We start from the raw sequence: 17,244 nt of genomic DNA on the forward strand, positions 1-17,244 counted from the left end.
CAGTCGTTTTTTTCTTGAAAAGAGCAACTGTCTCTGGCATTAGCCTACTTTTTGTTGCATTTTATCCATAATAATAATAATATAGTAATAATAATATAAGATATATTGTATAATAATATCAATAAAAAGAAGCAACAATATTATTTATTATTATTATTATTAAAAGATAATTAATAAAGTAATATTTTTGTTCTTCCTATTATTGTTATATAATCATTTTATATATAGTATTTCACGCCTGAAAAAAACAATGCATTATATGGGTAGAGATGTAACGTCTTAGTTAAATTTGAGCAAGACTTAATCAAGACACGAAAAATTTATATGAAATCAGACGACGAAGAATGAATTTTATGTCCTGCCATGCAAACGTAGGAGTAATCACGCTGGTGATATACTGAAATACTTCAAACCATTTGGACAATATAGGGATATCTTGGTAATACCGACAATCAAAACTATCCCATTGTTGGACATTTGATTATTATTTGAAGCGGTAACTAATAAGGGTTTCTTCAAAATGAGATCCATTTTTCACATGTATAATCTATGCCTTTGTATTGCATCACACTGAATCTTGTTGTTGGACAGAAACACAGACAATAAAAAGTGGATACACAACTACAGATTGTACTATGAAGTGTGATATTGTTACTGACGAACAACACAAAATGCTCACGAACAGGTGTTTTTATTTCTTACGTCAGCATGCTACACATTGTATACTCACTGACTTTAAGAAAGCCTGTCTTAACTCAATCTCTTTTAAGCACAGAGGTAGATTTCAAAAATACAAACAGTCCTCCAACTATCACCCTCACACATATGCACTCTCAAACGCACTCCCGGAGGCCCGGGAACAGTTTGAACATTCAGAGGATCTGTCACTGTTGCACTTCATCATGTGATTGGCCGAGCTAAAGCATTGTTGGCATTCAATTTGAAGCAGGTTATGAGGGGAAAATAAACAGCAGAAAGTTGTAAAATGGAATGTTTTTGTTAGAAGTTGAAGCAGCGGAGCATGATCAAATGGGCTTTGTTTGATGGGAGCCAGCATGCCCTGTGGGTAAATGAGGGAATGAAAATGTGTGTGTTCTCATTCAGTAGAACAGGCAATGCAAAGGCGATGGACTCTGGATAAGATTTATGTGAGCATGAGAGGCAAAGAAAAGGCCAGCAGTGGTTTGAGAGTAGCATTGAGCCATTCCTACTGTGCAGCAGCAGGCGGACCAGCATCAACAGCAAAAGTAGTGTCACCGTGAAAATCACAGAACTGACACTAAAATGATTAGAAATCTTATCAGCGGGTCCGAGTTGATGCGTTATTTAACATGGCTATTTTGCCCGAGTGCAGATTAAAGCTGACCAGAAATCAAAGCTTAGGCCTTAAGAGGGTTGAAACATGCATTAAGATAAAGATGCCACAAAGCAAAAGCTATTTCCAAGTGAAAGTCCATCTTTCACTTTGCATGGCCGACATGTCTTGATGCTACCACAGAGATCTGGGTCACAACACACGTTGTTCAGGCACTCTCTTACAGATATTTAATCACAAATCTGTCACCAGATCTTTTGTGCCTTTTGCTCATTAAAAGTCAAGCATGTTCAAAGGCATGGCCAGCGTGAATATTGTAGCCCGCTAATGCGTGGTGGCAAGTTAAGGTGTGTAGCGAATGATTGCCAAAGCCAAACGCAGTAGTGGAGCATTCTCATTTTGTCGAGCATTTTACATCAGAACAATAGACCTAATACCTCAAATCTCTGGTTGCTGACTTTTTTCCCCTTCTTGTTCCAGACTATTTTTGGTCGTGGGTCACCGGAGGCTTGGCAGATGAAGGAGGCAACCCCCCCCTGGACACCTGTTTGGTCATTGGGGGTTCTTAAAAACTTTGGTGGTGCTGCGGACAAAAGAAAAGAAGAGACCACATCGTTAGAGAACGGTACTTACAAAGGTCTGAGTAACATAGAATAGTAAGTAAGAAATAGTTATTTGTAAAGCGCCTTCTAGACCAGGGTCACAAAGCGCTTGAACGATCAAAAGCAATACACAGTTAAAAATACCTAAGACATAAGACACAGGAGTCCCAGAATGATTAGGACTATTATACTGCACAAATAAAATGTTTCTTGATGGCGTGTACTGTCGCAGAAGGACAGGAAGATCGTTCCAAAGTGTGTCAAACAAAACCATCAGTAGATTCTGATCCACAGACATCAGAGCCCGAGCTGGGGTGTAAGGCTGGATCAGATCACTGATGTATAGAGGAGCCTGACCATGAATAGCTTTGAAAGTCAGAACCAGAATTTTAAAGTTGATCCTGAAGGAAACTGGCAGCCATTGAAGAGTTTTAAGGATTGGGGAAATGTGAGTTCTTCTACTAGAGCAGGTCAGAATTCCCGCTGCAGAGTTTTGTATTTACTGCAGGCGAGACAGCTCCTTCTTGTTTAGACACGAAAATAAGAGCGTAAGTTATGCGTTGTTTCATAGTCAAGTTTTAGGCTTTAAGTGATATAGAAATTATGATATTATAAACTATATTAATATCGCACTAGGATACAAATCATGAAATTCAGCCTTTAACATTATGATTAAATTCAAGATAAATTATACATATTATATGTTTACATTGTTTGCTATCAAATGAAACATGTCATAATAAAATATATGTGTATATACATATAAAGTGACGCAAGTGCCTCGTTAAAGACATTTATGAATTGTCCTCGCAATTTTGAACCAAACCAATTTCAAGGATGTAAAGGGCTTTCATGCTGATGCAGCTGCTAAAATGTTGCAGTCCTTTCACCCTTCTGTCTGTTTTTGAAAAGGTGGATGGACTCTAAAATATATACAGACTACACAATCCTGCCTTAAAATTGTACAGAATATTTGCTCTGCATCTCTCGGCGTCTTTCCAAAGAAATGCTTTTAACGATTCAAACTCCATTTAATTTCTACTGGCACTGAATTCAGCCAAGAAACACGTCACACACACTTACTTTATCAAGTACAACCTCTCTGAATGCTATCTGCTTTCAGTTTGACGTGTAATATTCTCTTTTATCTGAATCCCACATCCCTCTCTCTTTGTTGCAAGCCTTCAAATTGTTACACATGACAAAAGTAACATACTTTTTCTACTGGTAAATATTGTATTCCATGGTACTGCAAAATAGTCAGTCGAGAAAATGATGCAACCGTTACAGGTCCTATATCTAATCACGCTAAAAATGCAGCAAACATTACAAGGATAGTTCACTTGCCGAGAGCTTTTTAGTCATGAATGTTAATGCGATATTCCTGATCAAGCACTTATTATGCAATTTTGAATCATGTATTTGTATTTTGGTGTTGATCCTGTGTGTGAACACTCACACACAATGCTGTCCTTCTCAATTATGTGTGCCTATTTATAAGGATCTTAGCTCACATGGTAATATAACTTTTATTAAATGATGTATTGTTTCGACTCAAGCAGCATGGCGTAATCTGGTGGTTCGGTCCCCTATGGTGGAACATGGGCGAACATGCAAATGAGACACACAGGCGCATCTCTGATTGGCCACGTGAGCATCCTGTTAGTCCTAATTACTCTATTGATTGACGATGTCAAGTCAAGTGTGAACGAGGAGAGGATGGAAATGTTGACTACATGTTGGAGGTGAGACAAGTGGAACACTGTCTGCTTTGTGTAAATATGACGCTGGTTGCCCGTTCCACCGTGACCCGACAACAGTGGGCAACACTGTTTGCTCAGTCGCTCAAATCATTGGGGAGAGTTAACATGCTAAATTGAGGAAAAGAGGTATTCAGGATGTCACGGTGACATGAACAGATCATTCATTTACTCATGAAAAGGGAAGAGAAACAGACTCTTACTCTCCACCTTTGTTTTGCGCATAAAAAAGAAGCTTCTTACGAACGTAAACATGACGAGTAGTTAGATGGTGGAGTCTCAACATTTGCACTGCTGACGGCAACATTAGTTCCCACACAAGGACACTAGGTTTCTGTTCCAGCTTCCTGATTCAGTTGTGTGGACTCACACTTGCATCTGATTTGGAGCGTTGAGTAATGTGGCCTCATGAGGCAGCTGATGCTGTATCATGATACAGTTTGAAAGACCACTAAGGTAAGACACTGTACCATTAAACAACCGTTGCTGTATCGTGAGCTCTCATCAACCCATCACTAGGAATTATAGAGGAAATTAATACCATCCCGAGAAATAATATCTATCAAAATCAATTATACCAATTTATCCCAGATCCTATTCCCTTGGTCCGGCTCAGCCCTTCTGTACATGATAAGAGCTTCGACTCGTTCAATGACGAGAGCAAACATTAATAAAAACATTAGTAACCACTGCATGAACCCACGCTGCCAGGAAATGAAAAAGACAGTACAAGAAAATTTGGTTATCGTGCATTTTTTGACTCTCCATAATAACAATAAAGACTCTTGAATCTGACTCTTGAGCCAGAGTTCACTACAATAGATAAGGGTTGGCGTAAAGAATCACCAAAGAATAAAGGGCTTTTCGCATTTCCATCCGCAATGTAGCGACTCCGGTTCCCCATCTGACCTGTTGCACTGCTGTCCCCTCACTCGCATACATGATTCCAACATAAGGAAACTTTTCCACTTGGGAAACAAATGTGTTCCAAAGCCGTGGATTTCCAAATGAGCAACACGCCATATGATTAAGGCGTGTTGATCGTCATTCCCTTCTGGTGCTCTGCACAGCTGATGAAGCCAATGTCACCACTTCATCTGCAAAGAGCAGTGATATAATCCTCAGGCCACCAAACTGTAGTCACTCCTCCTGTTCATTAAAACTAAAAACTAGTGACAAAAAAACAACCAGAGTGAAGGCCTACCCTCATAGCATTTACACCCGACAACCAGGAAACAACTCCTACTTTTTACAGGAAATGAATACCTAATAGAAATTAAGCACCTCACTTTGCAAACTGACAACATCTCCCTGTGAGTCTGGACGTGTTTGTTTTTAGGATTCCTTTTTTCAAACAAAGTCTTTTTTATGGTCCAACCATGAGTATTCAAAAGACCTGGACCTCCCAATAACACCACAGTGTCTCAGTGCATTGAAGCCACCATAAGAAAATACACAGCACAATAGTATTATATTCATTTGACATTGATTGGCTCTCAGTATAGCAAATGTATTTACATATACTGCTGTACGAGGTCAAATAAGTAAAGGAGAAATATTATTTTCTTTCTTAACATCATTTGGACAAGCGCTAAAAACAATGTGAAGATAGTTGATGTATATAGTTATTTTATGAATTTGATCGAAAAGTCTGCACCTCTTACAGTAATAAACTCCAGTCATTCAGCTAAAAAAACAGAGTATGATATGATATGATTGAACTAAAAATAATTGACTCACATTGTCAAAGAATATACGGAGAGGTGAACTAGACAAGAGATAATGCAGCGGTGAATCAATTGCACGATGGTTACTCCTGACAAAAACGCACAACAAAAGCCTAGAGCAACTAAATACAACATTCACAACTTGTGTTTTCAAAGATGTAGCTTTCATTTTTATTTCAAAGAGAGTGGTTTCATCAACACACGACCTAAAGAAACCCTGCTACATCTGCATTAGCGGTTCATCTGACAGACTTTGTGAAGTCGCGGTGCATGTCGTCACCCAGCCAGCAGGGAGCCGATGGGTAATTGATATGCTATTGGGAGTTGTTTCTGCCCCGGAGCCATCCATTAAGGCTTGCCACGTCGCTGTATGTCGGCTGTGATGGACTGCAGCGACATGTACAGCAGATCAGCACTGAAGGTGAGGAGTGAAAGGCTGGGTGTGCGCGGGAGACTCTTCACACCAAGGGGAGTGATTGAGGCGTGACACGGAGGTAATGGTGTTTTTACAGACATGGCCGCTCACGTCACCATCATACCCTCATTTTAGTTTGACTGCTGACAAACATCCATTTTGGCATGGCTTTCGGGTGTGAGAGGCTGATTGAATCCTGGTTGGTTTCTTTTCGGGGAACAATGGCCAGCACTTTGATGGATCAGGACAGTAATAGCACAGGGTCATGGTTTGATATGGACCGTGAACTAATATTTCGTTTTTATTTATTCATTCCCACATAGTTCTTCACTGAAGAAACTAAAAAAACATTGTCAGAATTGACAGTGTGGAGATAAAGACAAGAAAAATACTTTAACAGATTGAGACCAAGACCAATGCTGTATCTCAAATCGCGCACTTCTCTAATTGCACTGCTTTACTTGCGCAGTGCAAAAATTTCGACAGGGTCGTACTCTCTCAAATCAAACACTGACGCTACACACTTCTCCGAAATGGCATGAGAGCTTCTTCTTCTACTACTTTTTAACGCTGATTGCAACCAGCCATTGGAACCCTATCATTGACACTTGACAGCACTTTTTGCCAATCGAAACAAACTATTACGTATTTTTTTATTGTGTTATTACTGTTGTTGTGTTGTTTTGTCTTAATATGAGTGTTTTCTCAAGAGTACGCCAGTATCTGCTCCAAAGAAGCGTCACCAGTGACGTATCTTTCCTTTATCATCATATACGTCACTAAAATGGTGCCAATGAAGAGTGGACTGCTCAAGGTGGACTCACTTGTGTACTCACTTGTGTACTCAAAATATTAAGGGTAAGTCCAGAAGTACAAAATTTGGGACACAACGCAAGACCCTTTACCCCAAAAAAACAATGAGTAAAGACTAGTGATGGGTTGATGAAGCCACATGAGGCTGCTGATGCTGAATCATCATACAGTATGAAAGACCACTAGATGGCACCATCAGTGAAAATGATGCTAGGTTTCATTGAATTAGTAGATCAGTGCCAAAGATTATGAAGTACAGAGCACCATCTAGTAACCTTTTTAAAAGACATATCATAGTATATTATTATTAGGAGTTGGAAATAGTCATGGTCCACTATTATTTAAGACCACAGTTATTGATCAAGAACAGGTGAGACAAAGAGTACCTTCGATCCAAAAAGGACCAAGACAACAAATAATGGATCTCCAGACCAAGACCTTCAAACCAAGACCACGCATCAAAACTACAACACTAGTCGTAGTAGATAACGTGTTGATGGGGCTGGACCTCTGGTGATAAGTTTGACAGCTGGAGAGCAAGTCACTTGTTCTGTGTGCCAATCTTGTGTATTTACACCTGCGTGGCTTCTTCTTCAAGACAAGCATATGTCTGGCTCAATCAAATCAACTTATTCGTTTCTGATAATGGCTGAGGAGAAACCACATGTAACTTTTCAAATGAAACGTCATACTACTTGCTTTAATCATCACAAAATAGATTATAAAAGTGCAAATTCATGATCGAGTGAGATCCTCAATGTGAAATTTAATTTTTTGGGAAGCGTATGATAATAACCCAACGACAATCGAGGGATTCCTATTTATAACAGCAGTTACTCATCTTAATTTATCTTTATTGTAGTTTCCATTAGTGTTCAAATAGAAACAACGTTATCGATCACCTCTCATAGACTAGGTCTATGTGTGTGTCTTCTACAGTTGTTATTTAAAAAAAAAAAAGCATTTTAAAATATAATTGAGTTTTTTTAACGTGAAGTAAACAATCTCTTTTTGATTTTCGCAGTCAGGTAAGGATACAAACACAAGCTCCAGGCAAATTGAGAGAAGTCACCTCCTGGTAATAATCTGGATTCCCGCTGTTTTATGAGTTGTTCGTGTGGCTTACTGAAATTAGTTGTTTATTTTGGCTCCCAAAAGACCTCCACGTTTTAATGTTGCTTAAATAGATTTTTTTAAACCAAAATGCCTGGTTGTGGCTTCAAGTTCGGATGTTCTCACTTTTTCACCTTTATTTTGATTTATTTGTTCTGGTACAATTTGCAAATGATTTATTGTAAATCAGCAGCACACTAATATAACACATATGTTCCTCTGATGGCGCTATTATGTCACGCATTTCCTTATTGAAATTATTATTAATATTTCTCTTATATTTAACTCATTTAAAAGTATTTTACAGATATTTTTGTGTGCGTTTATGAAACTTTCACGTGAGCAGCAGCTTCAACATATAGAAGTTTATTTTAATTATTGTTTACAATCTACCTTTAGAGGAATAAGAAATATATAAAATACCGTGGAATCAAAAAACAAAATAATAATAATTATAACAGTTTTAATATCCCAATAAGCTTATGATTTGTTGTTTTTTTAACGCATGTTTTTTTAAGCATACATATACTATATTATACAAACATATTATATATAAAAATGGCAACAAACGTTATATAGAACAATTTTCCAGTCTCAGCGTTGTTTGTGGAGCCAGTGCGATATGATACCTGAATTTGCAATGTCAGCCGTGGTCCTTTGAACAGGCAATGCCATTAAAATGTGCACAGACTTGACAGTGTTTTTCCATCTGCTCATTTCAGACACTTTTCCATTTTTTCAGCAACAATCTCTTCCTCTCTCCCACATAGTGTGAAAACGTAACCCCATCTCTCGCACTGTTGCACAGTGTAGACACTTATTTTGACCAATTAAAAGCCGCTTTAAAAGAAACCGGTAAAGCAGGCGTGGTGAAAAAGATTGTAACCGCTTTTATTCTTCAAAAAGCTCACTCTTAAAGCCACCATATTGAAAATATTTTTTAGCTAGGTGGTGTTCTAGGGAAGAAATGATAAATGAAGAAAGATTACCGTTCATTCTATTCTGTAAATCTTCTGCTTAATCCCTCAATGCAGTTGAATGTTTGTATATAAGTCAAATATATATCGAATTTGTTTTAGCGGCATTAGGGAAACATCCTGACAGCAGTCATTAAGCAGAGGTTGTCGATACAAATAAAACAAATAAATTATCCACTTCAAAGTGAGTCACCTAAATTGGACAAGCTTTTTTTTATACGAGTTGAATAACTTTGCATTTGAAAGGATTATTGATGGTCTAAACGTATTGACAGAACTGTGTCTATAGCGCGGCGCCATGAATCAGTGTTACTCAGCAGAACATTAATAAACCGACATTCATTTGGAAGCACAGCCTCACATTCACACTGACTGACAGATTAAATTTCATTTGCATGAAAGAGGTAATTTCCTCTCTCAAACTTCCAGAGTGCGCGGCGGTGGAAGAGGGCGATAATTAATCCTACCACACTGGCCAATGGTCTCCTAATAACACGCTCTGTTTTGAACATGAGTGTGCAAGGAAGAAGATAAATATGTGCTTAAAATCATTTAATATGTGTGTGCTGAACCATGATACACACAACATTTTGATCCAGGGAATGTGTGTGTGTGTGTGTGTTTTCTTTGTATCAAAGTGTGACTTCTATTGGAAAAATTAATGTTCAGTCGAAAGAGTGAAACCAAGTTAAGATTAAGCTCACACACTAGCTCGTGGCAGTAGTAATCTGGCCTTTAATAGAAATACAAATTCATATTGCAATGACTGATGTCTTGCAAAGGGATATGGGCCTACAATGATTGCTAGTTATGGATTCCACAGTGGTACATTTTTTAACTGCTTAAAAATATCTCAGTGTGTCATTGGTCTACCATTAAGCAAGGAAGTCCAATTATTTCTGCCATTAATAGCGAGATGGAAAAATGAGAAAATCAAGCCTGTAGGTCCGTTCCGTGATGTCATTGATTACTTTAAAAAATATTTCACCGCAAATCAGACGTGAGGTATTTAAAGGTCCAATGGGAGACTCTTAACCTCATTCTGTGTGTATTATTCATGCACATTGGCTGTGATGTGCTGCTCCCGGGGATGTGTGTATATCCGAGCAGAGGCACTTTAGGACACACAACAGCAACAGCAACCGCATCAAAAGGAATGTGTGATGCTATCGCGCCTCAACCAGCATACTCGAAGATTCTCTGACGAGATGCCAGAGGAAAACCCATCGTGAACAAACATTCAGTTTTTATAACCTCCACACTAATACTTAATATGTGACGCTTGTGGATCTGCACTGCCCCCTGTTGTCTATCATCACGAACCCATTCGTCTGACCATTTGAAACTGTTTTCAGCGATGTCGGCTTCTTCTCCTGGTTATTATTAAATTAAAACGGAACTTCTTCAATCAAATTGAACTGAATGAACAGATTAATAGACCTGAAGCTCATTTGCTTTAAATCATTACCAATTGCCTAAACAACTAGTAATATCATATACTATATACTACATACTATTTCTGTCTCTCTGGTTATTTATGATCATTTTTACTTTTCAAAAGTCTTATATCTACTGTGGTCTGATTGTTTGATTGGTATAGTGCGACAGCTGGTTGTTTTCCTGATGTAGCCAAAGCGTGCTAGATTCTCTTTCTTTGTAGGGGGGAATAAAATATTCTTTTTTTTTAATAGCGTTTGTAGAAGGTTCTGTTAATTAAGTAAGTAAGTAAGTAAGTAATGGTTATTTCGAGACCAGGGTCACAAAGCGCTTAAACAATCCAAAACAATATACATCTAAAATACATACTTTAAAAGTCCAAGACACATAAGACGAACACAGACGAGTCCCAGAAAATCAGGGAAAAGCCGGCACGAATAAAAATGTCTTAAAATGTGTTTGTTTCCATCAAACACAGGGGGAGAGGAAGATCGTTCAAAAGCTTAGGAGCAACAGCCTGGAAGGATTTCTCTCCTCTTTTCCGGAAGGGTGTTCAGGAACCATCAGTAGATGATCCACATACCTGATCCACATACCTCAGAGCCCGAGCTGGGGTGTAAGTCTGGATCAGATCACTGATGTAAGGAGAACCTGACCATGAATAGCTCTGAAAGTAATAACCGTAATTTTAAAATTGATCCTAAAGGAAAACTGGCAGCCAGTGAAGAGATTTAAGGATCAGAGAAATGTGAGTTCTTCTACTAGAGCGACTCAGAATGCTCGCTGCATAGTTTTGTATTAACTGCAAGTGAGACAGTTCCTTCTTGTTTAGACACGAAAATAAACTGTTACAATAATCTAAACGAGAAGACACAAAGATCTAAATCGTGTTAAGACACCATTTTCCCAAGTTTAATCAACATTTTAGAAGAAATACTGATTTTATTTTACGAGCAAATAATATATCAACATTTTCAATGATAACAATCAAAAATACTAGTTGTTATATAGTAGTTACATAGTTAATACACAAGTAGTTATGACATTGGGCTGATAAAAACAGTGCTTTTAGGAATTTCTTTTGCGTTTTCTTTTTGTATTTCACATGATACACAAAGTAGGAACAACCTGATTGATAACCGTTGTTCAAAGAAAACAACACATATTCTCACTGCTTTGCAGACGACACACCAATTAGAGATTAACAAGGCAAATTGCTGTCAGCACGTATTAATAATGTTGGGTTTCAAAAAATGTAATTCAGCCAAACAGGTCAAAATGATAAACCCGAGCCTAAGAAAACAGTCCAGACTTGTTTCCATTGGTTTAAAATGAAATACAAACCCATGCTTTTATACGATGACTTAGAAGCAGCTACATTCAAAATAGCTGTCCGGAATAAAGTTGCTCCTTCCTGACGGGCATCAACAAGAAAACTTATACTCCACCAGCTGACCCAGAACCTTGCAGTAAGGCTTCTCACTTCTTCTTCTAGACGACAGAACAAAACTGTGGTTTTAGCTTCGCTGCACTGGCTCCCTGTCCACTTTAGAATTGACTTTAATATATTATTTATAACCTTTAAGTCAGTCTCGGTCTGGCTCCTGAATACTTTACAGCATTGCTGACCACCCACGAACCAGCCAGCACCGTCAAAGCCTCAGGTCGAACACTGCCTTCTCTGTGCGTACATTCAAACTTGCATGTAAAGCATTTTGCAACTCGTGTTCCTATAATGGTTTATAATTATATCATTAGTAGGAAGTAATTTGCCTTTTTTATTTCCCATACGGTGTCAAGCATAGTATATTCTAATAACTGAAGCCCAACCCTTTCTTTCATATTATAAAAACACATGATACGAACAAGTTTAGGTCCAGAACTGTCATTTAAAATGCTGTTTTACACAAACTTTTTAAGTTGTACGTCCTTTCCTATTTGATTTCCCCGCACACACATGAGCATGTTGAAGCTCCTTCTGTCTCTCGCAGGAGGCATTAGAGAAGTACAAGGATCCAGTTTGTCACTTAATAAAACGACCCACTAAAACAGATGGCTTTGCTCAAATGGCCCAAAACGCTTTAAAAGCTGGAACTGCGGTGCGATCGTGTCGACTGTCTGGTGGAAACTCAATAGTAGGAACACATAAATATTGAATTCTGCGACAAGTCAAGGAAAGTGGAAAACACACGTACTGATGTTGTCGGCCACAAGAACCTTTTATTGGTAGCATGAACACTACTTTATATTGATCATTTTCACCTTTTTTTATTGCAAATCCACACTTTGAGCAACTCAGATCACAGAGTTATTTGTAAAAGTTGTGGGTTTGGCTGTGTGGATTGTATAATTTGTGTCTTACATTTATGATCTGCATTTGTACTATGAAATCATAACATTTATCTTGAAGGTGAAACCAAAAACATCAGGTTAAGCAACCAGTTTTCATGGACAAAAATAGTAATTCACAAACAATTGTATTGAATTCTACCTGTTGGTGGACAATTGTTATTTTCTCTCATGCAAGGTTGCCTTCAGACAACTTTTTCTGCAGCTTCTGAACTAGCAAAGTTGTAAATATATGTTGGTAAAGGCCAATCAGTTCAGAGTTGATTAGAAATTAACAATGTGGTCATGAAATTGATTCTTAAAAATCAAATATAGACATCCAACAAACAAAATGTCACGCTGGGCTTTTAAGCTGTCAATTAATCAGGTCTTGTTTATGAAAACACATTTGGATTTTAATTCAAATCATTCATTTGGGAAAAAAACAGAACAAGAAGTATGACATTCTGATTTGCTTCTCTTGTTTGTTTTCTCCCTCTAATGTCTAGAATGAAAAGGGGAGGAGGGAAACGCAGATAAGTAATTCTAATTGTGCCGGCTTAGTCTGTTTGGTAGTCTGCGCAGTCTATTTGCAGAAAGTTAATTATCTGATAGGATAGGCAGTGGCAGCCACTAACACCGACCATTCCTTCATTCTGTTGTGCACTACGCACTTGGACAATTCATTAAATGCAACAAATGACAAATAGTTATCTGGTGGGCCTGGATACTAGCAAAAAATGTACACACACTTTGTGAAAACATAAATGTAAATAAATGTGTGTGTGTGTATATATATATAGATATATAGATATAGATATAGATATCTATACCAGTATTTTCAGACAGTTAATGGGTAGCAATGTCTCTGTTAATGCCATGGGTAGATGGGCAACATTTATCTTCAAAAAATACCTATAAAAATATCATTTGTCCTCATCGTGCTCAGGCTCGCTCTCGGATTTTAAATAAATAATGTTCCGTCGGATGTGGCATCTTTAAACAACTGAAATAGTTTATCTTGTCCATGAGGTTTTTGAAGATGCATATCACAACATAATGGGGAACACGGATATTATTTACATACTTATGGTAGTGATAGGTTGAAGAGGTTTCATGATACAGTATCAGTTGTATCATGATACAATGTCTTACATTAAAAAAGGCCACTAGATGGCACTCTCTACTTTATACACTTTGATCTACTAATTCAATGAAACCTGGCATCTTTCAAACTGTACCATGAAACAGCATCAGCTGCCTCATGATACAGGTGTAAGACTAAAGTAAGACGAACACCCCAGGTAAGAACAAGGCCCCTAGTAAGTCCAAGACCCCGGAAAGACCAAGATCCGGCAAGACACTGATAAGAAAAAGATCCCAGTAAGTCCAAGACCCCGGTAAGACCATGATCCCAGTAAGACCAAGATCCTGGCAAGACCCTGGTAAGACACTGGTAAGCCCAAGACCTCTGTAAGACCAATACCCCAGGTAAAAACGAAACCATGGTAAGACCAAGACCCCGTTCAGACACTGGTGAGACCAAGACCCCAGTAAGACCCTTCAAGACTGTGTTAAGATCACTCATTTTAGGCATATTCTAATATCCAATGAGTACTTGGTTGGGAAATAACTACATAAACATAGCCTGACACAAAGGTTACGTCTCCTTTTGAATAGTGCCTGAGCGATGATCGCTGCAAAAAATGTGGGTTTGATGAAAAGCGATGTTCACTTTTTGGAAGATAATCAAGTAATTTTGATTATTTTTTATAATTTTTTTGCTGCATATACCGAAAATGTGCCGTTATTCATCGTCGCTCAGGCGCATGTCAGAGCACGTAACCTGGAGGAAGAAGAGTGTGAGAGAATAGGGAGTCTTGAACGCAGCCCCCCCTCAAAAAACAATTTCCCATTACTGTCCCCTTCTTCTGCAGTGAATTTATCAGAAAGAGCAACCAAGTCCAGATTAATTAGATTCCATTTTGTGGTCATCCCCCCACATGACTCGTTGCTTTTTCTTTGTCTAGCCTTCAGTCCTTTATGCCGTTGTGCAGCAATTTATCACATGGCCATCTCGACAGCGCCTTCCCCTATTCTCGCCAGGAAGCCATTAGAGCATCTCTACGCTGTGGTGGCCAGATTACGTGATGCTACCTTGTGCAAAGCATTTATCATCTTTTGTTTCCAACTTTTTTCTTTTTTTTTTTTTTGTATGCCGTGGCCCCAAGTGTGCAGTCAGATCTGCAACACTTGCTCTAATGAAATATCGGGAAGTTGAGGCACAAATAAAGAACCTCATTAAACAGGGCAAACGTGGTGAAAGCGGAAAAGACGCATGCAGGCTTTGAGCGGGTGCCAGTGGAGAACACACAGATGGTGGCGAGGAAGTCGAAGCGGTTATGTGGCAATTTGCCCGCGCCACCTTCTCATCTCAGTATTTATAGTGTCCACAGAGGTGCCTGGATTTGTATCAATACATTTGCGCTGAAAGCTTTTAAATGAATCCCCAAAGGCACATGCTAATTATAATTACATGCGCTGTACTGAGGTGATTGGGTTGATGGGAACTCGAGTGGTGAGTGAAGATTCATGCATTGATCCTTTACATTCCTTCGCCTATAGTTTCCGCCCCAAAATCTCAGCCTGGCAACTGAGACTGCACTAATAACGAAAACAATAAAGAATGTGATCTTTGTGATCAATATTATCACTATATAAAGTATAATGTTACATCACAGAGACTCATCAACAAATAATAATAATTAAAAATCATTTTTTTATTTTCTTAAAAAGATGAAAAAAACATTTTCTCTGAAAATAATTATGTAAGTAATTTGCTGTCCCAGCATTTAATTCGAAACCAAAAGTTTTGGTTCATACCTCAGTTATTTAATATATTTTTCTATGCAGAATATTTTTCTTTTCTCATCATAGTTAAAGGGCAACTAATGTGTTGATTTAAGTGTCTCTTAAATTTACCTTTGACCTTTATTATAAATCAGTATGTGTCTGTTTGTAAAATGTGCTTTAGCCCCACCCACTGAAAATGCTTCATATCATTAACCATAACCACGCCCAGTCTGCAGTGATTGGTCAAGCATAGAGGTTTTTTATAGCGTATCATCAATCCCGGACGGCTCTACTTCAAAGGGACTCGTTGTATAAACAAAGCAGGGTGTAATTACAGCATTATTACATAATGGGCTCCGTTCTCGTAACCTCTAGTTCACCGACAACAACGGGGGAGAACTTTATAAAGTAATATCTTCAAAACATGGTCATGATGAGGGACTTACTGCATCTTGGAGAGGAAGACTTCAACATTTGAAACATGTGAGTGAGTCAGGGGAGTTAGATTTTTACATTAGTTTATAGAAAAAACACACTAAATAATACTAGTGGTGCTCTCTGTTACGATGGTGAAACAAGAATGGATGTTGTGTAAAAGGCTCTTGTGGATTTCAAAGATGACACACAATAAGAAGAACAAACGCGACTTTCTTCCACCAGATAGCAGTTACAGGAGGATAACAACGACCTCTCATGGTTTGCTGTTACTTCTCTGTCTGGGTTTGTTTTGACTCCCATGTCCCACTTCCTGTACAGTATAAAGTTGTTCCCTGATTAGGCATTTTTCCAGGCTGTGGATACCCCTTTTCATCTAACCCTTATCAGTTTGTAAATCAGTGGTGTACAGATTTAAAAGGAACGTATACGCAATTCAAGGGGATCAGGATTGGATTACTGCTTTTTTCATCTCAAGAAAATCATATCTTGTAAATCAAAACCTAGAGTTCTAAACTTTTTATTCACCTTCGCCAGGACTTTCCATCCTTTTCCAACTCGTAAAATCGAATAGCTACGCTCTTAATTTGTCAGGCCAACTGTAATACATGGCCACAAGTTTTTAAATTGTGACTATGAAATGAACCAGAAAGTGTGGAGCGTGGTTGACTTTCCCTACGTCATATATTAGGGGTTTTAGTTCTATAGGAGTTACTTCAAGGAGGATCATTAGTTCTTAACATTAGGAGAAGCTAGTTCAGGTGAATCATACACTGCTGTGTTGCTGCCGAGCGTACACTTAAAAGAGTGGTCTCTTAGTTGGCCTAAGAACAACTTTCTTTTCTCGCAGAGCAAGAGGAGGTTTCTGGACAGAACCAAGTCTTGGCCTCTTTGCTAAGGTTTGCTGTCCATGTGCAGAAAGTAGATAATGGGTCTTTTTTTGGAATATGAAAAGGACTGATTACTATTATGTCCCTGAACGATCTTATCAAGCACATTCCTCCTCACACTGTTCCCTCACACAGATGAGAATAATCCAACAGCTTTTAGTAGCTCTATATTCATGTTTATTCCCCATAATAATATTTCCTCGAGACAAACTGCTTTACTTTTATGTTCACTATTAAAAACTCAATTAAATCCTGCAGCCTAGCTCTGCTGGAGTCACATTTAGCGATCTTTTGTAGATTAAACTTGCTCATCGGGGATGACAAGATGATCAAATAGGACAGTCAATGCAGAGTGGGACATGATTAATCTGAAGTCCAGGCTCCTCTAGAAGAGCTAAGATTCTTTAAAAACGTGTCATGGAACTTAATCGTATCAGCAGGATTAATGTTGGAGGCTTCTCCCCCCCCACACTCATTGAGCTCTGAGTTTATGACTTAGTGGGTAGAAGGAAGTAAAATCTGTGTAAGTCACAACAGTTTTATCTCATTTATATCAGTACATTTCACTAGTCACGGCTT

At 38.3% G+C, this 17,244-nt stretch overlaps 1 protein-coding gene across 14 annotated transcripts in view; it reads right to left on the reverse strand.

The window, feature by feature from the left end:
* Positions 1-17,244, reverse strand: part of LOC148082299 (receptor-type tyrosine-protein phosphatase delta-like) — a 346,341-nt gene that overhangs the window by 69,763 nt on the left and 259,334 nt on the right. For all 14 annotated transcript variants that reach the window (XM_087789456.1, XM_087789451.1, XM_087789446.1 and 11 more), the window contains exon 10: positions 1,753-1,898. In XM_087789456.1, coding sequence (XP_087645582.1) covers positions 1,753-1,898 — 146 coding nt within the window. The remainder of the gene's footprint in view (positions 1-1,752; positions 1,899-17,244) is intronic.

This window comes from Callionymus lyra, chromosome 4, assembly GCF_982586985.1.
Source record: "Callionymus lyra chromosome 4, fCalLyr1.hap1.1, whole genome shotgun sequence".
Taxonomy (NCBI): Eukaryota; Metazoa; Chordata; class Actinopteri; order Syngnathiformes; family Callionymidae; genus Callionymus; species Callionymus lyra.